Source organism: Stenella coeruleoalba (assembly GCF_951394435.1).
Source record: "Stenella coeruleoalba genome assembly, chromosome: 1".
Classification (NCBI taxonomy): Eukaryota; Metazoa; Chordata; class Mammalia; order Artiodactyla; family Delphinidae; genus Stenella; species Stenella coeruleoalba.
Genome location: NC_137169.1, coordinates 180,290,686 through 180,316,349, shown reverse-complemented (window position 1 = coordinate 180,316,349; position 25,664 = coordinate 180,290,686). Strand labels below are relative to the sequence as shown.

Sequence of the window (25,664 nt, the reverse complement as noted above, 5' to 3'; positions counted from 1 at the left end):
ATCAAAGAATAGTGTATAGCTGATTTGGTTTGAAGTGCCTCAGGATGCACAGAGGCCTACAAATTTATGTACATGTATATTAGTTTAGTCACTTTTGTTTTCTCTGTGGAGCCTCTGTTCTTCAGATTGTTTCCTGAAGCAGGGACTGTAAAAAATAAATAATTCAGAGAGAAAAGCCAACAGTCAGCCACCACCAAATAACTCATATCTTTCCATTCGCGATTCACACGCAAACTTCGGTATCACGCAGGGTTAATGCTATCTCAGGCTGGCTCCCCTCAGCTGCCTTGCCTCTTCAGATCCCCCCTTTGAATGACATTGCTGTGCTGTGACACAAAAGATATCTTTAGCCTTAGAAAGCTAATCCTGAAAAGGTGGATCTGCTGACCAAGAAGATAGCACCTTCATCAGTAAGTCAAGTATAGAGGATTTCTGGGTCACCCTCCATTGTCCGTGGAGAATTCTTGGCAGACGTGGGATTTTGGTTGGGGAGTGGAGGGATGTGGTAGAAAGGAAAGCACCTTTTCCATAGGATTCACTTCTATGACTTTTATAACCCCCAGAGAATTTCTGGGAGCAAGTGGCTGTGTTTTCCATTCGGAAGGTGTTGGGACTCCTCAGGTGTAAAAATGTTTCTTCTTGAGTGCCCCATAGATTACTGGTAGAGCTGGGGCTAGATTATAAGGCCTCTGAGCCTGAGTCCAGGGGCATGCAGCCAGAGCACAGCTCAGTGCCTTGGCATTCCATCCCTGCTGTAATCAGTGTGTGAGCCTGGTCTTGGTAATAGGATCATTCCATCTCTATTATCCGTCATTCTGCTTCATGCTTCATTATTCCCTGGAACCCTCATTGCTGCTGCTTTACCAATTCCTATCGCGCTTCAGTTATTTGGAGCTCAGATTTAAAATGCCAACACTTTCCCTTCCTTCTCTTCCTGGATTGGGCCCCTATACCTTGCCAGGCTTCTCTGTTCCCTACTCAGTCCTATGTAAAACATTCCAATCACCACCCTTTTGATAGCCTCACAAAGTAAAGGGCTTCTTCCTTTCTTGTGCTAGGGGCCACAGGTTAAAGCATCTATTTATCCTTTGGCTCTTCATCTTTTATATTTAGCATAGGGTTTCCTTTTAATGTTCAGGATGATGGGAACTGTTCTCTCTTGCTGCTGGGAAAGGCCGTATAGAAATGAAATATGTATTGCATTTCTATTCATTGGATTATCTTCTTCCCCAAAGCAGTTTAGCAAATTAACATTGAATCCGTTTTTGCTTCTTAAGCAAGAAAAGAATTACAGCTGCTCAATTGTTCCCTAGGTTTCTTGCTCAACTTCCTTTTCCCAGAATGATTTGTCCATAAAATAAGAGGGAAGGAGGAGAATCCACTGGCGAGGATTCTGGTTCTCCTGGCCGATGATGGATGGCCTGGTGAAAGACAGATCTGCTTTGAGAGTCACAGTGAGCTGTTTGAGTCTTTTCAACTGTTTACTCTCATGGGGTTATAGAGGAAAAATGGAAAGGTCATGGACATGGTCTCATTTAGGGGTTTATTGGGGCACGGCTAGACTACTCTAGAAATAGCCTTTATTAAAATATTACGTTGTCTGAGATGGTGGGATACATTCTTAGGACCAGTTGGGTGGCAGCTTTCAGGTTTCAGATTTCAGGGCTACAGGCACAGACATCTTAGGAAGACTTGTGGTTGGAGTCTACCGCTAAGGCTGGTTTCAAAACAGTGACTTCACAACACTAATTCCCAACGCCTTATCACAGTGTCTGAAAGTCCACAATTAGGAATTATTTTGTTCAAGTCCTGATAATCTCCAGCGGTCTCTTTAAAATAGTCAATAACCACTTAATAGAAATAGAAATGTCTTAAGTCGTTATCAGCTGTTTATGCCAGAAGCATTCTCTTATGGACCTTGCCAATTCAAAAGTATAGCAGAGCCCTGCTGAAATGCAACCTAGTGTAGGTAACTGGAAGTTTGGGGGAGTATGAGAAGCGGGAAAATTGGTGCTGAAAAGAGAAACGAGTTTAAAATATCACCTGCTTCCCAATTTTTCTCAGGGCTGGCCCTGTGCTTATGGTCTGTATTAACGGCAGCTGGTGGAGAAAGCACAGAAAATAAAAACAAGCCAGTATTTCCAGGGTTCTGTCGTCTTGCCAGCCTGCCAAATAGACAGACACTGTTGACGGATTTGACCCTGAGTTCTGGTTGCAAGGACTCTCAGGCCATGGTTCGGTGTAGCCATAACTGTGGAGACAGAGGAAGCCTGGCGATTAGAATGGCAGCAAGCCCGATGTCCAGACCCCTGCCTCTCACATTTGGCCGCATCATCCAGTCTCACCACACGATTTTAGGACAGTCCCTTCCCTTCTTTGGGCCTTCATTTCTCCATAAGCAAATGAGCCATTGATGTTGCAAGGCTTGGGAATGCTAGGAAGAACAAAAGGACAGAAGAGAGTAATATTCCAAATCTGATGTCAACCAAGGACTGATAAATTCCTGAATTACGAGATGATGGGAACAATGTGAAGCTTCTGTTGGGGAGTCCAGAAACTTTATGGGGAAAGGAAGCCAAGGGGGAGAGAGAGTCCCAGAGGGGCCCAACATGTGTTTTATATTCTACTTCTATATGTGAATTTGGGGCTCATTCAAGGTGCTGGCTTGCGACTCCTCGAGACCTCAGTTAACGCGTAGCTTGTATATAGCCACACAGAAGCCATGCTATCCTTTCTTCCTGCCTTGTAAGTACTGTTCTAGGAATGCCACAGATGGAAGCTCATGCCCATTAAACTGTTTTGTTTCTTTTTTGCAAGCATATTTTTTTATTAGTTACCTATTTTATACATATTAGTGTATACATGTCAATCCCAATCTCCCAGTTCATCCCGCCACCACCCCCATCTCCCCATGCCCATTAAACTTTATTCTCAGGATTATGTTGTTCCCTCACTTAACTCCACCTGTTTCACAATTCCCCAGCCTTGGCCTATGAATATGGCTGGGGAAGTGTCACTCCTGAATTAATAGTTTAATTGGTGCCCCGGGAAGAATAGTGGGGTGGGTAGGGGGAGTCAGCAGTGCAGTCATTTGGGGGCTCCAGGGATCACTCCTCATTAGGAAATGCCTCACGTGGAAATGGTTACTGCCTTCGCAAACTGGAAAAAAAGTTTATTATATATATTCTATATAGACATAATACTTGTTTTTATTGTTGTTGTTTCTGATGAGTGATTATGTTTCCTTGGTGCTGTGCTAGGGCACACATTCTCTGCCGGTGAGCCAGAAATTGTTTTGACTCTTTCTTTGGTGTTCCACATATTTTATAATCTACATTAAAATCGTCAGTTCTGAAACTTGGTGAGACAGGGATTTTGAAAGGGAGTGCTTTTGGCTGTGTGATGTAAATCTGTTTTTCTTTAGAGGAAGAGGGGGCATTTGGATGGGACTTCTAGTGTTACAATCAGGCATGGTAAAAAACCATGCCCTGAAATAGAAATGAGTGAAGCAAATTACTAGTCCTGGGGCCACCAGAGTCCAGTCCTGAACTTATGAATAGGTCACATTCGAGGAAGAGATGGACATCTCCTGACAGAGATGTTTTCAGGGGCCAACTTAGGGGCAAAGGCTTCAATAGAGGGGCAGAGAAAACCTCCACTTTCCCAGGATACAGGAAGGAAGGAGAAGTCTGCTTAGTGCAGTAATTCATTTCTTTGTCACGTGATGGAAAAGTCAGAATTATTACTGAGATTCCTCTGTTTCTATCAGATGAGACTCTTCAGAGGAGAAGAATTTGAATTAATTTTCCCTTCTTGGTCAGTATGACCTTTCAGTAAAACCCCTCAAAGTACCAGCTTCGTTCTGCCCAAGAAGGCTGATGGAAATGTACTTGACATTTAATCTGGTTCTTGCCCTACAAAGCAAAGATGGAGCCAGTAGTGAGGAGGAAGTAGAATGGGGAGCCAGAATGGTGGCCATGTTTTTGTATTTGTTTGGAGAAACAGCAAAGCTCTCTAAGGATGGATATTATTATTATTATTTGGTTTTGCTGTTGGTGGTGGGAAGATTAACGAGGACTCCATCTCTTCCAGCCCACTCTACTTTCTGTGTGTGTTATTTCCGTCTGCTGCCAAACCCAGAGCATGCATTTCTTCTTAGCCCATACCCTCTTATTTCACTAAGAATTGGTAAAACAAAGTGGAGGAATGGAGAGAAATCTGATCCTCTTTCACTGTGTAACCTTCAAAGAGTTGTTTCTACAGAAACCACTGGGATTGCTATTTGGTCAATGGTAGCACTTCTTGGATAAATGAATTGCAATCTTTTGTTTAACTAAACAACTTAAATGTTGTGACATTAAGCAAAAACTTACACTAGGAAAGAAAGATTATGAGCAACTCTTTTTTTGGGTTCTCTACCACATCCTGCCCATTCATGGGTTTTCTGTACTCCCACCCCAGTAGCACTATCACCTCATCTAGAAAGTTAAATACCATGTTAAAGCTGGAAGGGACCCTTGAGAGAACCTAGTTTAACCCCATCATTTTACAGATTTGCAGACAAAAGGCCAGAGTGGTTAAGAGACTTACCCAATGTCATAGATTTAAGCAGGGACAAGCCAAGACCTGAGCCCAAGTCACATTGGCCTTGATCTACTACTTTCTCCATCACACCATGCTATTTCTCAAAAAGTATGAAAGTTTCTCCTAAACTAATCTAGATTCCAGATATCAAGTTGGATGCCTGAGGGAGGGTGGGACGTTGACTTTAGAAAAGTTCTTGAGCTGATGTCAACCTGATTTTGAGTTTAACCCAAAGCTTAATTAAATGTTTCTTTGTTATTATATTGTAGTCTGAGTGTGGTAGGAAGTTGTGGAATATCCCATAATTTCGTTTGGGCTCAATTTCCTCATCTCTAAAATGAGGAATTAGGGTTGAATTATCTTTAAGGTCCATTTTAGTTTTAACAAACTGTGGTTCCTCTAAGATCATTTTTAAAGGTCTTCCCCACCCTCCATCTGTCACACGCAAGAAATGGGATCTTTAGTGCATAACTTGCATCAGTTCTTACATGGGAGAAATAAGGTTTCGCTATTGATTCTGAATAGTGGAATAGTGTCATAGCCTTCTGAAATGCCTCCAGGATGGCACAGACCCTCAGGGGAACCTTACACCAAAGCTGTGAGGAAGCTGTGGACAGAACAGCCAGGACTTCACCCATTCCTTAGGAACTACCCAGCTTCCCAAATGTGGACCTTGGCTGGAAGTGAAGCCAGCTTCACTCTAGTGGCCTCAAGCAATGGAAAATTTTAAAATGTGCCTGATTTGGCATGCCCTGGGGCACAGCTCATTGTAGGTTTGTTAGTGAGTCTGTCTGCTGTCTCTGCTGAGAATGATGTCTGCTTTCTGATGTTAGTCTTACTCTGTTCCTCACCAATCCCTGGAAGGTAGGGGAAGATTTGGGGGGCTTGCCTCTAAGTCTATCATCAAATATCGATGTTGACTCTTTTCCATATAGGTTCTTTAAATTTGTTAGTCAGAATTTCAGAGCCCCGCCCCTACTGAATTTTCTTCAGTTCTCAGTGGCAGGGAGAGGAAATGGTGATTTTGTCTAGGTTTTTAGAGTGCTACTTTGCTCTGTGTTCTGTCTGGAAAGCATTGGAGGTATCTTTCTGGCATATCTCTTTTGCCTTTCCAAATCCTATTAATTTATTGAGGTCAAATCATATCCAATGATAAAACTTTCTCTGGAACAGCCATGGATTTATAATCGGTACCACATGATTTAATTATTTTCTCTCTTCAGCCGCATTGAAAGATTCTTCAGAATGGGGGAAATGTTTTATACTTTTGATCTGTCTTATGACTCCCACGTGATAATTTGTGCTGAAAACATTAAAGCATAATGATGAAACAGTGGAACGAGTTTCTCCTTCTGGAATCAGCATTTGTTATTTTATAGTCTTGGCCTATGGAATTTGTTGACATATCTTTCAGGTTACACATACCCAGCTCTTTATGGTGCCGGGTTTCACTCCTGGTGAGCCTGAAAAACTTTGAAACTTAAAATAAAATCACAGCTGTGAGGATCCCACCACCAACCTACAGAATCAAAATCTCCAGGGGACAGAGCCTGGGTATCTTTATTTTTTAAATGCTGCCTCTAAGTGAGTTAAATATACAACTGTGGTTGACAAAGTCTGCCTTGTGGCAGATGAGGGCCATTCTTTTATGGAACTCTGCCAACAGAGGTTTCCCAAGGCATCACGCAGAGGCCCAAACGAAAAGGAAGCACACACATCATTTTGGTAGGACGGTGCTACTAGTGTGCCTGGGTGTCCACAAGCAGGTTATATGCAAGAAGATAGCGCAGGGATAACATACATTTTGAAAAGGGATTTCTCTATTGAAAGCATTTTTTAAAATCCTCAAACATGATGGCTTCCGGAAGTGAGGACAAGAAGGGAGAGAGTAGAGGCTTATTGGGGAAGTGGAGACACAAAGAGCAAAGCTAGAATGATGGGTAAGGTGACCATCTACGTAATGTGACCTCTAAGGGCCTACTGACTTAAGATTCTATCATGAAAAACTCATTCCTTTGCCTTCAAACTTTTGTCTCCTGTTAAAATGGAAATACCTGTGAATCACATCTGACTGGCTGCATCATATCCTTACCCGAGAACACATTGTGATGGGGTGTGGGGAAAGGTCTGGAAAAAGATGGGTGGAAGGGTGAGAAGTGGTTGCCAAAGGAAGAAACACGCTTAGTAGGGCATCATGCAGACAATGGCAGCTGGACAAAAATTGCCAATTTGATATTCTCTCATTTAAAAGAAAACTGCTCAAAACTGAGACCAACCATTTACTATTCTACTCTTTCCCCCCTGACTACCCTGCCGAGGAGCTTCTTGGCTCATCCTGGCCAATGATGCTAGCTCCTGAATGGAGAAGAAAGCAACAGGAGATCCACCTTGTCGCCAGGGAGACGGCCTGGTGGTCTGGGCTGGCCCCGAGAGTGAGGACTCTGAGACCCAGCCTGAGGATTTTCCTCTAGCTCACTGTGCAGCCTCCAGCCAGTCTTCAAACAGCTTTAGTTTCCTTGTATGTCAAACCAAGATAAATACCTAACTGCCCATCTCTCTGGGACATTGTAAGGCTTCACTGCTGCCACTTTCATTAACATTTGTCCAAAGACCCTAAGAAGAAAGCTTTTGAAAAGTTTTAAGACTAATTATGTTTACTATCAGCATTATCATTATGATATTGGGGCTTAATGTAACAGTAGCCAGAAAGAAGAATGTGTCAGGAGCATGGGAAAACGGAGAACACAGAAACTTCACTCAGGGAAGCAGTATTTGTAGTGGAAGAGAAACACAAAAAGGGGTTTGGGGTTGGGGTGCAAAGGAGAGAAGTCTGCAATTGATACCAGATGCCATCAGAAGCTAACGACCTGACAAACACCACTCTCATAAAACAAATTCCTTAAAAAGGAAGCAAATGGAAATATAAGCTAGTGAAAGAATTTGCAGCAGCTGCCCTAAAACCATTTCTCACTTCATAAACAGGTCTGGGTTTGATGCTTTTTTTTTTTTTTGTCTTGGTCTTATTTCATGCCACTTTCCCTCTTTTCTATCATCCGCTGTCTCATTCTTCCTCCCTTGCTGCCAAGGCTGGATGGACTTTTAATACTGGTAGTCATAGCAACAGTAGTTAATGGAACACCATCTTGATGGAAGGAGGCTCATTCAGAGTATTTGTTTTGTGTCTTATCTCAGCACGTATTTGTCCTCAGTGATGACATGGATGAATTGGACGGAGTCACTGGAAAATAGCACGTGCTGTTATTTCACATTAATTTCTTGGCAGTGAGCTGACATGAACCAGAACTGTTAATGACTCTCTGTTTTCCAGTCTTCTCTGCTTAACACGCTGAAGAAATATTACGTTTTGTGTACATCAAGGGCATGTAGTATCTGTGGAACTTGAAGTTCTTTAGCATCACTAATGAGGTGTTCTGATCTCATTCCATGAAGGACCGTCAGGTTTCAGATTCCTTATCCAGCTAGGCTGAATAAAGACTCGGAGACAAAGGTTTATTTCCTGTATTGCATACCTAATTAGCAGCATTGGATTTGGAGAATCCATGCTGACAATTAACAGTCATCCCCCCGCAATTCATATATTCCTCCCTTCATCAGGCTCCCGGAGTGATTCTGAGGGAATACTACACCTTCACAGAGAATAATCAGAGCTTAAAGGAGTAAAAAAGTTTCCTTCATACCACTCAACTCCAATTCCTCCATCCTATACCTAATAAGCATAGGTAAAAGAAATGAGAATGTCACTGACATATAACTTAAATCCCTGACGTGTAACTTAAACCCCAAGATCAGGGGCAGCAACTTTAGCATATTCGAGTCAAATCCATACTTTTTGGACTAGTGCATTTTAAAGCAATTCTCAGTTATTTCAAGGCAGTATGTTCAATTCAATGACATTTTATTTTCCACTTCCTTTTTTATTTATTTATTTACTTACTTATTTTTGGCTGTGCTGGGTCTTCGTTGCTGCGCGCGGGCTTTCTCTGTTTGCTGCAAGCGGGGTCTACTCTTCGCTGTGGTGTGCAGGCTTCTCGTTGCAGTGGCTTCTTTTGTTGCAGAGCACAGGCTCTAGGTGTGCGGGCTTCAGTAGTTGTGGCTCGCAGGCTCTAGAGCTCAGGCTCAGTAGTTGTGGCACACGCGGCTTAGTTGCTCTTTGGCATGTGGGATCTTCCTGGACCAGGGATCAAACCCATGTCCCCTGCATTGGAAGGTGGATTCTTAACCACTGCGCCACCAGGGAAGCCCCTATTTTCCACTTTCTTATATCGTTGCCCAGCTCCTTGATAAGGTCGTTGGCTGCTAACACAATTCAAGGGCAAATAGAACAAATTAATGATGACGAGACTCACAGAAGCCATTTTAACTAATATTTAGTACCACTGGCAAAAACATCATGAGCAAGAAAATATCTTGTTGTTCTACACCGCTAGACTATGTGTTCTTTAAGGGCATATTTATTTTATCCCCAGTACTGAGACCGATGCCTTGCCAATGCTAAGTGCTCAGTAAATGTTTATGAGTGAATGAATAAATGAGTAGGGCAAGATGGTTGGATCACTTTTTTTCTTTTTTAACGTCTTTATTGGAGTATAATTGCTTTACAATGGTGTGTTCGTTTCTGCTTTATAACAAAGTGAATCAGCTATACATATACATATATCCCCATATCTCCTCCCTCTTGCATCTCCCTCCCATCCTCCGTCGTCTGATAATGATATTTTTGTATTTCATATCCCCACCTATCACTATAAAATTTAACAAATTTACCATTTTGATAGCCATTGACTTACTTTGATGTCTATGATATGAACAAATTTAATTCAGCAGACACTTATTGTAACTCCTACAATGAGGTGTATGGTGAATACAAAAGTGGGTAGGAGTCAGTGTTTGTCTTCAAGAATATCATAATCTAGTTGGGAGATTCAACAGCATTTAAGAGACAGATACTAATTGCCTTGTGGATCAAAGGATGGATAAATTAATTAACTGAAGAACAATCAAATGCATACATGACTATACTACAAGATAGAGTAAAAGAAGCGTTCGAAGAGTTATTTTTTAAATTTCCCTGAGAGGTTCGAGGGAGGAAGATATCTGGAGGGGCTTCTTGGAGAAGGAAAGCCTTTTAGAAAACACAACAAATTGAGCAAAAGTACAGAAGTGGGAAAACTAAAACATGTGGCTGGTTCATAAAAAACAGGCCACTGAAGGTGGGACTTGGGCCATTTGCAGTGGAGCAGTAGAGAGAATTAACCCAGGAACAATAACAACCCTGTGGGATATGCACCATTATTATCCCCATCTCATGGGGGAAGGAGCTGAAATACCGGGGAATAAATAACCAAATCATACAGGCAGTAGTAAATGGTGAATCCAGGATTCAAATTCACACAGCCTGGGGGCAGCTGCTCTAAATCTTAATCTCTGTTGTTCTGCCTTGATAAGAGGGTAACCCTCTTTCGGCTCTGTTGCATGCCCCCCCCCTCTTTTTTTTGTAGAGTTGATTTACAATGTTGTGTTGGTTTCAGGTGTACTGCAAAGTGAATCAGTTATACATACATACATATATCTATCTATCTATCTATCTATCTATCTATATATCTCCACTCTTTTTTAGATTCTTTTACCATATAGTCCATTACAGAGCACTGAGTAGAGTTCCCTTTGCTATACAGTAGGTCCTTGCTAGTTATCTATTTTATATATAGTGGTGTGTATATGTCAATCCCAATCTCCCAATTTATCCCTCCCCCACCTTACCCACTGGTAACCATTAATTTGTTTTCTACATCTGTAACTTTATTTCTGTTTTGTAGGTAAGTTCATTTGTACTCTTTTTTTAGATTCCACATATAAGCGATATCATATGATATTTGTCTTTCTCTGTCTGACTTACATCACTCAGTATGACAATCTCTAGGTCCATCTCTGTTGCATCCTTGCTGCTGTTATGGTCCCAGCAGAGTCTCCCCAAACCCTGGGGAGTTACCTATCCCTCCTGTTCCCAGTTGAATAGCCCTTGAGATCTGCACAGCAGTTCTCCTCTGCTGAGATAATGTCCTGGAAGCATGTAGAACAACGTCAGGCATGTGGCTGGGATCTGATATGTGTGAGTTTCTTCTTTCTGCCATGGGCTCAATTTCTGATTAGCTGGTGCTGATATTCAATGGTGTATGCCAGTTGTCAAAAATATTTCCATGACAATCAGTAAATAAATGTTGCTTTTTCTGCCATCTCAAACAACCAGGCCCTTTCTACAGGGTCCCCTGCGACAAACCTGTGATTGAACAACAGAAAGTTTAATGCCTGACACAACCAGGGGCCTCCAGGATTCACTCCTGACCTTTGTCCTGTGTCTGTTCTGATTGTTTGGGGCCCAGAGTACTGGTTATGAAATATTTCAAGGATTATCCTCTGATCTATTCATTTCTGATGCCATCCAGAGCTCTTGAGACACGCTCCCCACCTGTTCTACCATCATTTTGTCCTCCTGGAAGAGCCATAGAGAAAGCCAGTTCATAATCACTTCGTAGATGATATTGTTCTTGTTCATTTTATGTTGCGTGGTTCCAGGTCACATAGAAGGAAGTAATGAATTTAATGTAGGCTTTGGAGAAACAATGTTCTCTTTGGTTTAGAGGCACTTCCCAGAGGGAGATGCAAAGCCTTTGCTGCTGCCTATCAGTTCTGAGTCCGTTTAAGATACTTCTGTTTCTGTCATCTCCAGCTGTGTCCATCGGCCCTGTGGGGAGCAGGGCAGCTGTGTGCCATTGCTGCTTGATCACGCGGATGTGGTGAACTGTACCTCTGGTGGCCCAGGTCACATGAAGTGCTCTATCACCTGTCAAAGGGGGTTTGACCTTCAGGCCAGCAATGGGCAGTACCTCAGGCCCATGCAGGTGAGTTGGAAACCCGTGGTCATCAGGACCAAGCCCCTGGGGAGGGACAGTAGGCATGTTCCTCCCCCTGTCTGGATGGGGGAAAGGCGCATGTTTCTAAATCATCTGAAAGGAAAAATGAGGAATCTAACAAGCAAGGAGAAGCATGGCTTTAGAGAAATGCTAGGTATACATAAGAACAGGTGCAGTTTCCATTAACTAGGGTGTCACTTTCTCTCCAGGTGGGCAGTAGACAGGGACACTTGTTCCATCCTTCTCCCTTGCTTTTTTATCTTCCTATCAGAAATTATGACCCCCACTTTTGGCTTCAAAATGGGAATGCTGCAGTTTAGACCTGTCCACAATTTGCAGGCAAAATAGTTTGCAATCAGGTTGTTTGTGGTTCATTGTCTGACTGCCATGCACCAGCCCCCTTCCCTGCCCCCACCAGCCCTCCTTACAAGAAGACTGGAGGAAAGAGCCTGATTTTCTTCCTTCTGTTACTGAGGTGGGGGTTATATCATGATTCTGGCTTTAACTGAATTTTCCAAATTTCTACAAGCTACCATGCACCACTTGAAGATTTCAAGGTGATCTGAAGGTAGTAGAATATATTAATGAAGAGTGTAGTTTGAGAGACAGACCTGGAATGAAATTTTGACTCCACTGTTTAGTAGGTGTGTAATTTAGGTAAAGACAAACACACAAAAGAAACTAACTACTTTAGGTTTGTTTCCACATCTGTAAAATAATGAAATCAGAAGGATTTATGTCACTGGGTTATTTTGATGACTGACTAGACATAATTTACCAGCTTCTAGCAAAATGGTAGGCACCTAGCTCTCTGCAAAGCTGCCATTATGATGAGCGTGATAATGTATTCTCAACTAAGAATTTTATTTTCCATTTTTCCTTTAGAGAGCTTTCAGTACTCTACAGAGGAACTTGAAAATTGAAATCAACCATTAGAAAACATGAGCACAGTATGAGATAGAGACAGGATGCATTAGGCAAAAGGTAATGATGCTTGAGAAGAAGATGAGAAAGATGAGGTGTGATGAGGGAAGAGTGGAATCACGATTGGTTAGTCAGGTATCAATGGTTTGGAAGATTGGAATTGTTTTCATCTTGTACCAGTTGACTGCTTAGCAGGTTGTAGATCTGTGGAAGAATTTTACTTGCTTAGACATGGTCAGGATTTAAAGACACAATCTTTGGTTTCAGCTGGTTTAGGTTCTGCATAGAGAGAGACAGGTTTAACATACCTTGAAGCACCAACTCCTTGGTCTATGATGCTTTGGTGAGAAAGGCAGAACTCTTATCACCTGCCCTTAACTCAGCTTAACTCACACTAGAAAAGAGATGGAAAGAAGGAAAAAGAACAAAAACAATGTAGGCACTAAATACATTTTTGTGATGTCGGTAAAGAAGGGGAGAGAAGAAAAGATGGTGTTTGCAATTCATTAAAATTAGGAACAAGTTCAAGACAAAATGGTTAATACCTAATGAAGCCAGGAGAAAAAGCAGGCAATATATGCAGAGTTTGAGAGACATTCTTGAAGTGATCATTGTGGTTCGAGCCAGTCTTCCAGGCTGTGATCAGTGTGGCAGGGACAGAGTTGGGAGAAGGAAGGTGGGAGCTCACCTTTTGCCAACCAAATGGTGGAGTCAGCAAGCACAGCTTTCCAGCTGACCACTCCTGTCACCCAAGGCTGGCCCCACTAAACAGATTGTACGATCCCGGCTCCTGATCACAAGACAGTGGGGATATTTGCTTTTTGTTGACACAAGAACTTAAACTAAACAGAAAAATGTGTCTGGCTTTGAATTGGGCTCTTCTGGCAGGCAACAGGGAACCCCTGGAAAGCAGAGAGGAGCAGCCAGCCAAGAGTGGGTGTCAGGGGTGACAGGTGCTTTCACCAGTCATTTTACCTTTGGCTTCGGTGCCACTGTGGTCTCCTGGTGGGATGGCTGGCTGAGCCGCAGAATCTGCCCACTCTCCCTTTGACTTTTGGTAACCCATTGGCTAGAATGACGGCTGTGCTTTTTCCCAAACAAGCCATGAGCATCCAGGTCTCTGAGTGCCTGCTCCTCCTGTTCCCCTCACTCTGAATACTTTCTTCTCCCTGCTTCCCCTCTGCTGCTGGGAAGTCTCACTCATCTTTCAAAGGCCAGTTCCTGAGTTACCTACCCTGTGCACCTCCCCGCAAACCCTCTCCCTCCTCCCCAAGTATGGGCAATCCCTCCTCCAGCCCCTGTAGTGCTATCTCACCACCACAAAACAAGCATGCATATATTATATCGCTGTATTTTTTTTTTTAACAGCAATTTAAATTTTCTTTCTCCTTGGTCCATGTTTTCTACTTCTTTCACTTTATCATTTGCAGTCTTTGTATTATATTCTCTTAAATCATTACAGAAGGAAGTAGGATATAACAAAAATATATCTCCAGAATTTTCCTTTTTTACTTTCTTTCCTCCCTTCCTCTCTCTCTTTCTCCTTCTTTCCCTTTTTCCCCCTTCAATTGTTTTCTGATACATTGCTCCAACCTATGATTTGCTCTGCTGGTAGATTGTTAGCTCCTTGAGGGTCTTGTTTATCCAAACCTAGTAAGGAATCTGGCCCTTCTAGGTGTTCAAAAAATGTCTCCTCGTTTATTTCATGGTGATGAATTCTAGGGCTCCCCTACAGAAACCGCAGGCCCAGGGAAACAGCTGGAATCTCTCAAACTTAACTACAAAGTTTGGAAGATGCCTCATATGCATTAAGTCTCAGCGGTTCTTGAAGCCTAGGCACCATTCTCAGAGGAGACAATTATGTTTCGTAGCATTATCTGTAAAGGTCCCAGCAGGAAACAGATGACACACTCAAAGGTGGGCAATTTGAGGGACTTCAGTAAAGGGGCCACTTCTAAAGGTGGGGGCAGGATATAGGAAATTACAAGGAGATGGTGCAGAATCCCAGGGTGAAGGGGTGATACCCCCTGTAGGCCTGAAGAGTTGACTATAGAGAGCAGTTAGCAGAACCCCTGGGAAGAGAGTGCAGGAGGTGTGTGGAGATCGCTGCCAAAGGGTGCAGCCAACCTACAGCAAAGCCCTAGGGAGGGAGTAGCAAGGATCAGCACCCTGACCCCCCTTGCCTCTCTCCCTCTCCAGTTTCCTGCCACTGTTGCCCTGGGTGCTAAACCAAACACAAGTCAGAGGCATGAAATCTACAGGAGCCAGCATCCCAGGGCAAGGTGGAGAAGGGTAGATCTGGAGAAGCACGTGGAGGATAGCCAAGAGTTGGCCTGGAGGAGTGTCTTCATTTAAAGATTCCCTTACACTAACATTTGCCTTTCATTAGCAGCATACCTGGGTAGTGTGAGATAGTACACTAAGACAGTAAGGCATAAAGAGGGAGAAAGACAAACTAATTTTGCCTGTTGTGAACGTTTGCACAAATAATCATCAGGACTCTTTCAAAGCCTGGAAACTGTTTTGATAAGCCTTTTTATGTCACCTTGACAGCAGAAAATTTTCTGTTTCTAGAAGGAAATTCTGCTCACATGTTCCTCTGGGCACTGGGACCGGGCTGTGAGCTGCATGCCCCTTGACTGTGGTGTCCCCGACCAGTCTTTGGTGAACTATGCAAACTTCTCCTGCTCAGAGGGAACAAACTTTCTGAAACGCTGCTCCATCTCCTGTGTCCCACCAGCCAAGCTTCAAGGTATTGTCTGGCCAACCAGGAGCTGTATGCAAGTTCTCTTCAGGTTCTCTCTCTTCGGGGGTACTTTGGGGATCTTTTCTTCACCCCAGTGCCCTTCCCATTTGGCTCTGCTGTATCACCCTCTTCTGATAACACAAGCAAAGTCCCAAAGGGCAATACCATTCCTTGTCCCAGAATGCCCTGACTCAAGATCTCACTAAGGAAAGAAACTTAGACTTTCCCATTTTTATTTGACTTTATGTTCTCTGGAGTCAAGCCAACTAACAGTTTTCTAATAATATTAATAATCCAGATACCCTTTATCATTCACATTTTTAAATTTAATATTTACAACCCTCCTATGAGTTAGGTGCTTTTCGTTCTGTTTTAGAGATGAGAGCATAGTTACATGAGCTGTACTGCTAGGAAGAGGTGAAGACCCCACATCTTGCTCTTTACCTCCTGGACTTAGGTGCGCCTAACAGTGTTTGAGCAGGCTTGTTACAAATGCAACCTCCTGAGCCTCATGCTGACAGATTCTGACTTAGTAGGTCTGAGGTGGGTTGGTGATGCTACTGTGGGGTGTCCATGGATTGCACTCGGAGAAACCATGAATGACGTTGAGGCATACGGTATGGTGTTGAAGTGCAGAGCTTTGCATCCAAACTGCCTGAGTACAAACCCTGCCTCTGTTCTTACTAGCTTGGCCAAGTTACCTAAACTCAATTTCCTCAGCTGCAAAATAGGGGATAATGATGGTATCTATTTCATAGGGTTGTTTGAGGTTTGAAGTTTACACAAGTGAATACATGTAAAATGCTTAGAGCGGTGCCTGGCATATAATGAGCACAATAAAAGTGTCATCTAGTATTATTATAATGCTTTCCACAATACTGTCACTACTCTATTTTTATTATTTATAGTGAGGAAGTGAGGTAATGATTTGGTTGGTAGCCCTCCTTTCATTCAGGTCATGAAAGAGCTTTCTGACCTCTGTGCTGTATAAGAGAGCACAGTAGACGCTCTGTGGGCACAAAGATATAGGATAAACATTTGACCTGAGGTTTTAGAGAAGCTGCTCCACAAAGAGTAACGTGACTTTCCAAGAATGACGGTACGTTGACAGGTCTTCGCTCTCTCTGCTAGTGTTTTATTTCTGGACTCTCTGTTCTGAGCATCTTGTGCTTCTCTTTCTTGGAGTCAGGACTGAGCCCGTGGCTGACCTGTCTTGAAGATGGGCTCTGGTCTCTCCCTGAAGCCTACTGCAAGTTGGAGTGTGATGTTCCCCCTGTTATCCCGAACGCCAACTTGCTCCTGCCTCACTGCCTCCAGGGCAACCATGATGTGGGCTCCATCTGCAGATACAAATGCAAACCGGGCTACTACGTGATGGGAAGTGCGGAGAATAAAGTCAGGAAGTAAGTTGGATTGTTCCTGGTCTTTGCAGTTCTCTCTACCCTTGTACCTTGCTCCTGTTCCTTCATTTGCAAATCCTAGACCACTGTTTTGGAATTAATATTAAGACCTTCTGGGTTGTCTATTGTTTGTTGTGTTTGTTTTTCTATATAATCTCTCTTCACCTGCACAGGTGTGTTCCCAGTCATGACAGGCAGGCTGGCCAAGTATGCTTTCTATAAAGATATTCTTTCTCATAGGAGATTCCACAGTCTCATCTAGGTGTTTTTAAAAGAATCTCTGCCCGAATTATTATTTTCCTTGAAAGTAAGTGTTACGAGCTTCTTAAGCAGTACACACATCACCCGAATCCAACTGTGTCCTAGAACATCCTCATCAGGACAGGTGGAGGCTTATGGTTGTGGCTGTGGGAGAAATTGTCTGGGATGGTCCCCACCTCAGGTATTTATTGGTTATGTGATGCCAGGAAGTCTTCTTTCTCTGCCTCATTCTTCCTCATCTGTAAAATGAGGATAATAATAATAATAATAACGTAGGAACTAAATAAATTAGTATGTATAAAACATGAGTCAGGGGCTTCCCTGGTGGCGCAGTGGTTGAGAGTCCGCCTGCCGATGCAGGGGACACGGGTTCGCGCCCCAGTCCAGGAAGATCCCACATACTGCGGAGCGGCTGGGCCCGTGAGCCATGGCCGCTGAGCCTGCGCATCCGGAGCCTGTGCTCCGCAACAGGAGAGCCCACAACAGTGAGAGACCCGCGTACCGCAAAAACAAACAAACAAACAAAAAAACATGAGTCAGTAAATTTATTTTTAAAGCATAAAACTCAATACGTATTAGCTATTAATATTGTAATTATAGTCTCTCTGCTTTCTTTTTCCTGGACTTTGTGTGTTTACACTCCTAGACCCAGAAACCAAGAGAGCATGGTGAATCAGAAAGAACAAAAGCTTACTGCATAATTTAAGAGGAAGGGTTTTAAAGAAAATCATGCTGGGGTTCAAATCCCAGTTGTTCCCCATTTTATTAGCTGAGTAACCTCAGGCAAGTTACTTAACTCTTTGGGTCTCATCTTTGTAAGCTGGGGGTAATGCCCTCACCAGAGTGTTCAGTTGAGGATTAAACAAGATAATACACATTCAGCCCAGTGCCCGGTTTGTGCTAAATGCTCAATAAATGGTTTCAGAAAAAGAAACATTTTCCGAACAAACAAAACAAGCAAAAAGCTTTCAGAAGAAGACACTCCTTGTACTCAGTAAATAGTAACTATTATTTTCCTACCATAAATTATGTCAGTAAAGGAGAAAATCAGATTTATTTCTTAGCCAGGATTTAGTTCATAGTTCAAAATCTGATCATAGTAGGTATGTTTTTAAAGACTTTTTTTTTGAACTGACATAATCCCAGCCATGGCATTACCAGTGATTCCAGGAGATACCAACTTTGATTGTAAGCTAGAATTCTCTAAGGGAGCAAAAGAAAAACAGGAAGCTTGCTCTCTGGCTCCAATTCGCCCTTCTCTAGTCAACATCCAGCCATCTCAATATGGGATGGATTGAGTTCGGCTTTGCCGGGAGCCTTTCACTCCCAAGAAAACCCAAGATCATATTTGGGAGGGGGAGAGGGAAGTCCCCTCCTCAAGATCTCAGCCCGAGGCAAGAGCCTGGCTAATTAGAACATGAATAAATACTGACGAAAAATTCATAGGAAGCGGCATTCTGGTTCAGTGACTCTAGCAGGTATCGTCAACAGTTTTTGACAGCTGAAAACACATTTGCACGTGATGGTCATAGGGTCTAGATCAATTTGCGTCAGCATGCATTGACGGGTAGTGAGTACCCAGGTCATCTTCCAGTGAGAATGGCATTACAACCAGCCTGAAGGCTGCTGTTTTCTTGCTTTTTTTCTTCTCTTCTTGCCTCACTTTTCACACACCTGAGCCAACTCAGGTGTCTGCAGAACAATGCAATGAAGACTGGAGGGAGAGAGAAAAGTCTCGGGACCAGGACGAATTCAAGGTGGAGGCATTATTCCTAGCTCCCCTGGGCCCGTGGCTGAGCTTTGCCTTGGGAACAGTGAGGCTTCCTCCATGACGATGGGCTTCCTGCTGCGTCTGCATATCTGCCTCCACCGGCTTCCCTGCCCCAGCAGGGGCCCACAAGGCACAGCTTTCTTTTCTGGTTGAGAAACTGGAAGCTTGCATCACAGCATCAGCATCGGTTTGGACTTAAACATTTACATTCACAAGCACCATGCTGAGGAGAGATTAAATTATTTACTGCACTGCATAAACTGGTTTTAATCTTAGTTTACACCTGTTTACATAGCCAGCAGTGGACTGGTAATCAGAAGTTTGCAAGTCAGGAGTAAATCACTGTCACTTGCTGCTTGTGTTTACCCAACGAACTATGTCAGCCTTGTTCCTTGCTTGGAGCCCAGAGTTGTACAGATGGAGCCCTAAAATTCTTTCTAGGACATGCAGGCAGGGGGAGAAGAAGTTGAGAGAAGTTAACAGGGAGATTAACCCAGACAGAGTGGCCACATGCTAGTCTTCTGCAGTTCTCTGAGTAGCAGAAAAACCTCCTAGATGGTCAAATTTGCCACTTGTTCTTTGCATGACCCTGAACAATGTATGTCACATCCACGTGTCTCGGTTTTTGCCTCCTTGACGTGAGGAGTGGTAATGATTTTTACCCAAGAGTACTGTTTTGAGGCCCAAAGCAGGTAATGTACTGAAAGTGTTTTATAAACTATGAAGTTCAATACATATGCTAGAAATTACTTTTTGTTCATTTCTTTTTAAAAGAAGGAAACAACTACCAAAATATCAGCCAAGTACATTGCCTTCCTGCTTCTTCTCAAGTCTGTTGAATATTGTTTCAAGAGAGAAAGATAAATGCTGCATCTGACTTTTCTCTTCCTATCCAACCTGTTTAAGCTTTGCCCCATTGCACTTGCGGATGCAGGGAGGGCACAGCTGCAGGTGACACTTCTTCACGTGGGCGCTCTATGCCAGCTTCGGGGTTAGGAGTGAAGATATCAGTAAGACCTAGGCTCTGGCCTCAGGAGCACACAGCCTCCATGTTCCCTCTTTCATGGACATTATTCCTCCTTACAGTGGAGCATAGGAGAGGACATGGACTACAGGTAGGCCCTTTCTCCTGGCCCCTGGATCCCTTGCCCCTTCTTCCCGGGATGTGAAGGTGACACTGCTCACACTGACTCTAGTTCCTGAAGACAAGAAAATGCAATGGCTTTGGCCTTGGTCAAGGACCTGGCCTTGAAGTCTTGGGTAGAATCAGTATCACCCAAACTGTATGGATTCTCCAGAGGGAAAAATTGAGAAGGAGAGTAACAAAAAATTCAATAAAACAAAATGAATGCCCATTATGTAGTACAGCCATACAATTATACGGGCATATCATGAAATATCCTGTCACCATTAAAGATGTTCAGAAGAATATTAAAGACATGAGAGAACATTCACAATACAATAAGTGGATAAAAGCAGAACATAGTTATTATAGATGATACAATCCTTATTTTCCATATTAAAGGTATGTTTTTAATCATCCTTCTTCAGAAGCTAGAAGTGATTATAATATTAATAGTCGTATTCTCTAGGTAGTAGGTTTATAGGGAATATAACTTTTCTTTTTCTGCTTGTTTATATTTGCTAAGTTTTCTAGACTTTATAATGAGATAAATGAATAAACAGTTTAAAAAAATAATGACGTGAGCTAGAAGGAGGAGATCATAGCCAATTTGTGGAGGCAGAGAGCGATAAAAGAAAACTAGACAGATCTTTCGAAACAGGCAAACCAAGCGGAGACCAGCACTCCAGGATGGCAGTAAGACAGGGACGTGACCCTTCCATCCTGTGTCCAGACCCTTCTGTGTTTTGAAGACAAACACTGTCTCTGTTCTTGAAGGCTATTTCAGACCTCCTCTCCTCCAGTAACACCTCTTCCCTAACTTCCAGCAGATCACCTCACTCCCTAAAGCGCAAAGGTCTGACCACAGGTGTGCAAGCTAATTGACACCTCCAAACATGTTCTCCCTCTTCTCACTGTCTAAAATGAATTATGACCAAAAGGACCTACTGTACAGCACAGGGAACTTCACTCAATATTTCATAATAACCTATAAGGGAAAAGAATCTGAAAAAGAATATATATATATATATATTCTTTATGTATTATATGTGTAACTGAATCACTGTGCTATACACCTGAAACTAACCCAACATTGTAAATCAACTATACTTCAGTTAAAAAAAAAACAAAAAAAGCTTATTTTTTTTTTTTACCTAGAAAAAAACCACCAAAGTGTCAATACTCTGGGCAAGTGGTGTTGACTCAGTGAGATTTTTTTGTCTTCTATTTTGGGATTCTTTTAATAAATAATCATATTTTATAATAAATTAAAAAAAATTTTTAAATAAAATGAATTATGAACTCCTCCACCTTTGCTCTGGATCCTGTACCCCTTCTAGAGAATTTCTCTCAATCACTTTACCTTCCTCTTTTCTACATCTGAAGCCTCTTCCTTCCTCTCGCCTGGTTACTTCTCTTTAATTGTGCTCGGGTCTCTCCTATGTTAAAATTCAAACAAGCAGAGCCTTTTATTGACTCCATGTCCTCCTCCAGCTACCACAGCTTCCCCCCTCCCTTTTACAGTGAAACTTGGTGAAAGAGTTGTTCGTATTCACTGTCTCCATCTTGCCATCTTCTCCCTCCTTCACACTTTGACACTCAGGTTTTATTCCCGTCTCTCCACTAAGGCTGAGCCTGCCATGGACCCCACTGCTGTCAAATGCAGGGACTCTTTTTAGACCTTATGTTATGTGAGAATAGTTGGCTTATGTCACGGTCACCCTGTGAGATAGGATGGACCCTCCCACCCAAGTCTGGTTTGGATGTTGAAAGTATGATGCCACACATTGACCAAGAGAGTATGAAAAGGTGTATTACTCACATAATGAGGCTTTCAGGGGAGAGAAGGGGAAAATTCCAAGTTGGTCTTCAAATGGCTTGAGCAATCAGGGAAGGGAGACTGGTCTGGAGTTGTATGGTGGTTAGGGGGTGAGGCTTGGGGGAGGGTTTGTGCATGTGAACAGGACCTGGCGTGGTTTGAACTTTCTGCTGAAGCCAAAAGAGGAAGCACCCAGGCTTTCTTACAGGCTTGCTCAGATGTGTGATATGTTGGGGCTTGAAAGCCATCAGAGTCAAACATCAAAGGTGAAGACTGGCTCTTCATTACAACATGGTTGGCTAGACCCTCCTTGAGACTTTTTCCTTGATTCTGCTCTATCTCACTCCCTTGATTTTCTTGCTTCTTCTCTGTCTCTTCTCAATTTCCTCTTCTGGCTTTTTCTCCTCTGCCCATTTCTTCAATATTGGTGTCTCTGTGCTCATTCTTCTCTCTTGCTCTGCACACTTGTCTGGGCTGAAGATCATTTACCCCATAGCCTTGACTACCTTCCACATGCTGATGATTTCTAAAACCACACCTGCTATCTAGTCTCTTCCTGTAAGGACCATAAGACCCATTAGGACAACAGCCTACAGATATAGCCACTTGGGAAATCTGATCTGCCTTTCAAACTCTTACTATATAATACAGAGCCTATTATAATCTCTTTCAAATCTGCACATCCTTCTGTGTTCCATGTGGTTGGGCAGGTCAGGGACCTGCACATAACCTGAGACTTTCGAATGTCCTTCACCCTCAGTCATCAACTTCCATTGAGTGTCATCATCTTACTGACTCCTAGATATGGCCATTTCTCCTCATCCCTGCTGCCATTTCTCTATGACAGATCACTATCCTTTTTCACTTCTGAACTGATCTTTCTAACTCCAGTCTTTCCCCCTTCAATACATTCACTACTTTGCAGCATCAATAATCTTCAAAACACTCAAGTCCAATTACAGTATTCCCCTGCATAAAACTAAATGACAAGCCTTTCTGCTATTTCATCTAAGAATATAAAAAAGCGTAAACTTAAAATACGTTCAAGGTCTTGCATGATCTAGCTGGGCCTGGCTTACCTAGCTTCGTCGCTGACTATCTTCCCTGAGAGATCACTTCCCTCCAGCTGTAACACACAACACCTTCTGTACTGTAGGCTCTGATGCTCTGGACCTTCTTTTACTTCTTTATATACACCGTGGCTAACATGCCTCTGGGCCTTCAAACATGCTGTTCCTTCTGGCTAGAACTCTCCCCGACAGTGGCCTTTTGCTTGGCTAACTCCTACTCCCCTATTTTTTAGCATAAGTGTGATTTTTGTCTAGGAAGCCTCCCAGATCTCCCCAGTCTGTAGGAAGTGTCCCTCCCATGGTTTCCCACTGCACAGAAAACTTCCCTGACAACATCATTTATCTCACTGAGTAGAAATGGTTCGATTAGCTGTCCGCTAGACCATGAATGTTTGTTTAGCATCCTGTGCCCAGTGGCTTCTCCATTTATTGGTAGGTACTCAATAAATAGTTTCTAAATGGATGAAAAGACTGAATTATTAGAAAATTCATGATAGGATTTTAATGTTAAATCTGATGCTAAAAACGGTGCAGGAAAGAGGGTGGTTTTTTTTTTTTCTTATGAGGGTATGGAAATTTCTATTTCAAGTGCTTTAGAGTGGAAGGAACCCTTAAAAATATTATGTCTGTTTTTCTTCTAGCAATTGTCTCAGCAACATAGAAGGAATGGTCATTCTCCAGAGACAGTTTTAATTTCACTTATTCAACTGACATTTAAGCTTGATTGGCAAACTGTACATGTTGGTGGTAACAGAAAAAGGATTAGACCTCTCCCTCTCAACAAGCTCACCAGAACAGTGGTTCTCATACCAGTCTGTACATTAGCATCACCTGGGGAGAGTTCAGATATCTTAATGCCCAGCTCAAACCCCAAACCACTTTCATCAGAATCTCTGGAAGTGGCAGCCAGGCATTAGTCTTTTGCAAAGCTCCCCAAGTCACTCCAATGTGCAGCCAAAATCAAGAAGCACAATCTAGAAGCACAAACCTTTCTTTGTGTAAGAACAATATCAGTCATGGGATTTTGACTTTCTGAAAACTATCCAGAGTAACGTTTCCTCTTCTCAAAGTTACTATAGCTGGGCTTCCCTGGTGGCGCAGTGGTTGAGAGTCCGCCTGCCGATGCAGGGGACACAGGTTCGTGCCCCGGTCCAGGAAGATCCCACATGCCGCAGAGCGGCTGGGCCCGTGAGCCATGGCCACTGGGCCTGCACGTCCGGGGCCTGTGCTCCGCAAAGGGAGAGGCCACAACAGTGAGAGGCCCACGTACCGGAAAAAAAAAAAAAAATTACTATAGCAGCACTTTTGCATGCCAGATTTCATGTGTCTCTTTGAGGGTTATTTATTTTTGGAGTTAATAGAGAAAATACTAACAATGGTAACTTCAAAGAAATTGCCATGTTTAGATAGTTTCAGGAGTTCTTCCTTATTCATATTTTGTAATACACACACACCTTTCTTTTCCTTCCATGCAATTTACTTCCATATATACGTCATCATTAATCAGGTTAATGTTTCATTAACCTGACTTCCCAGGGAGCTAAAATAAGTATGTATGACTTATATTTTATCAAAAAGACTGTGTTATATTCTCCCTTGTCTTTCACTCCCGTGGTTACCTTTTTCTCATTAGGTGTTATCTTTATGTGTGAAGGTTAGTCTAACCTCGTTAGGACTCATAATTAATTTAAATTATGAATTGTCCCAACCTTCTAACTTTACTTAGACAGCCTCTCCCTCTAAGTTAGTCATTCATCAAGATGCCATCTGAAAGGTACTGTAGTAGTAATACCTTTTTAAGAGTAACTGTAAATAGCCATCCTTCTGAGGGTCACTTTTCCAAAGAACATAAATCTACTTAAGTTCTAGAAGCACAAATGTAGGTTCAGACTGCAACATTGTAAATAGGCCTTACCTTGTGCCTATTTATTGTTTGACAAACGTTTGGTTGGTAAAACCCTTCAGTGAGGTTTGTCTGATCTGATCTGGGGGGAGGGTGCGAGAGGGCTTTGTAGCTAGATGTGTGTACTTGACCCATCTCTGTACACATAGGAAGACTGTTTAGTGTGGCAGAGACTTAAAACACATAAGGTCTCAACTCTGTACTGTTGGGTTGATGATGATGATGATAATGATGATTCATCACTATGTGCTGTGTGTGTGAAGAGCTTTACATACATTACCCCATTCGTTTCTTATGACACAGATAAATTTTATTATATGATAAAATAATAGTATAATGGAGAATAATATGAGATGGTAATATATAATGATATAATAATAATACATTTAAGTACTTTATTATCCCCTCTTCCAGATAAGGAAACTGAGACTCAAGAGTATTGTTAAGTAGTCATCCCATGATCACTCAGCCAATATATGGTGCTAAAATCATTCTAACTCCAAAGCCCACGCTCTTGGCTAATAAGGCTTTTGATCGTGGGTAAATTACTGCATTTCTCTGAGCCTCTTTTTCCACCTCTGAAAAGTAATGGAAAATCTTGAGTGACTTCCAGCTCTAAAAGTCTATATTTTATTTTCTGTCTCAACAGAATTAATGGGGAGATTTAACACTTTGGTATAACACCATTGAGAGAAGTGATACATGAAATTTATTGCCACCAGGAAAAAAAAGAAACAGCAATATATTATAAACACAAATACTACACAGACAGGATCTTAGTAGGCAATACTTAGTAGGTAATACTTGGAGAGCTTCTGATCCAAATGAATAGCCAAGGTTTTATTTCTTCCTCTTGATGGGTTTTGGTGAATTGTTCTCCACTCACCCCCGAGAGGATTAGATCTAGATCTTTCTTGAAGACAGAATATTGGGTACATTTTTAAGGATTTCTAGAATTGAGTTTAAAGATTAAGTACTTCTCTAAAATGTCTGAAGAAGAAAATTTAGTCAGCTTTCTAGGAAGTCTTTCCTTTGTCCAAGATTTATCTCTTTGCTTAGTGGTTAATTACGCAGCTTCTGGCGTTAGTGAGATATAAATTTACATCCCAACTCTGCTATTTATTAGGTCTT

The 25,664-nt window shown here is 42.4% G+C and overlaps 1 protein-coding gene across 8 annotated transcripts in view; it reads left to right on the top strand.

The window, feature by feature from the left end:
* Nucleotides 1–25,664, top strand: part of PAPPA2 (pappalysin 2) — a 472,610-nt gene that overhangs the window by 381,314 nt on the left and 65,632 nt on the right. For 7 of the 8 annotated variants that reach the window (XM_079905559.1, XM_079905558.1, XM_079905561.1 and 4 more), the window contains 3 exons: nucleotides 11,333–11,504; nucleotides 15,015–15,192; nucleotides 16,376–16,589. In XM_079905559.1, coding sequence (XP_079761685.1) covers nucleotides 11,333–11,504; nucleotides 15,015–15,192; nucleotides 16,376–16,589 — 564 coding nt within the window. Of the gene's footprint in view, nucleotides 1–11,332; nucleotides 11,505–15,014; nucleotides 15,644–16,375; nucleotides 16,590–25,664 lie in introns of those variants that run through there. The other variant, XR_013825115.1, reaches the window with a different exon arrangement.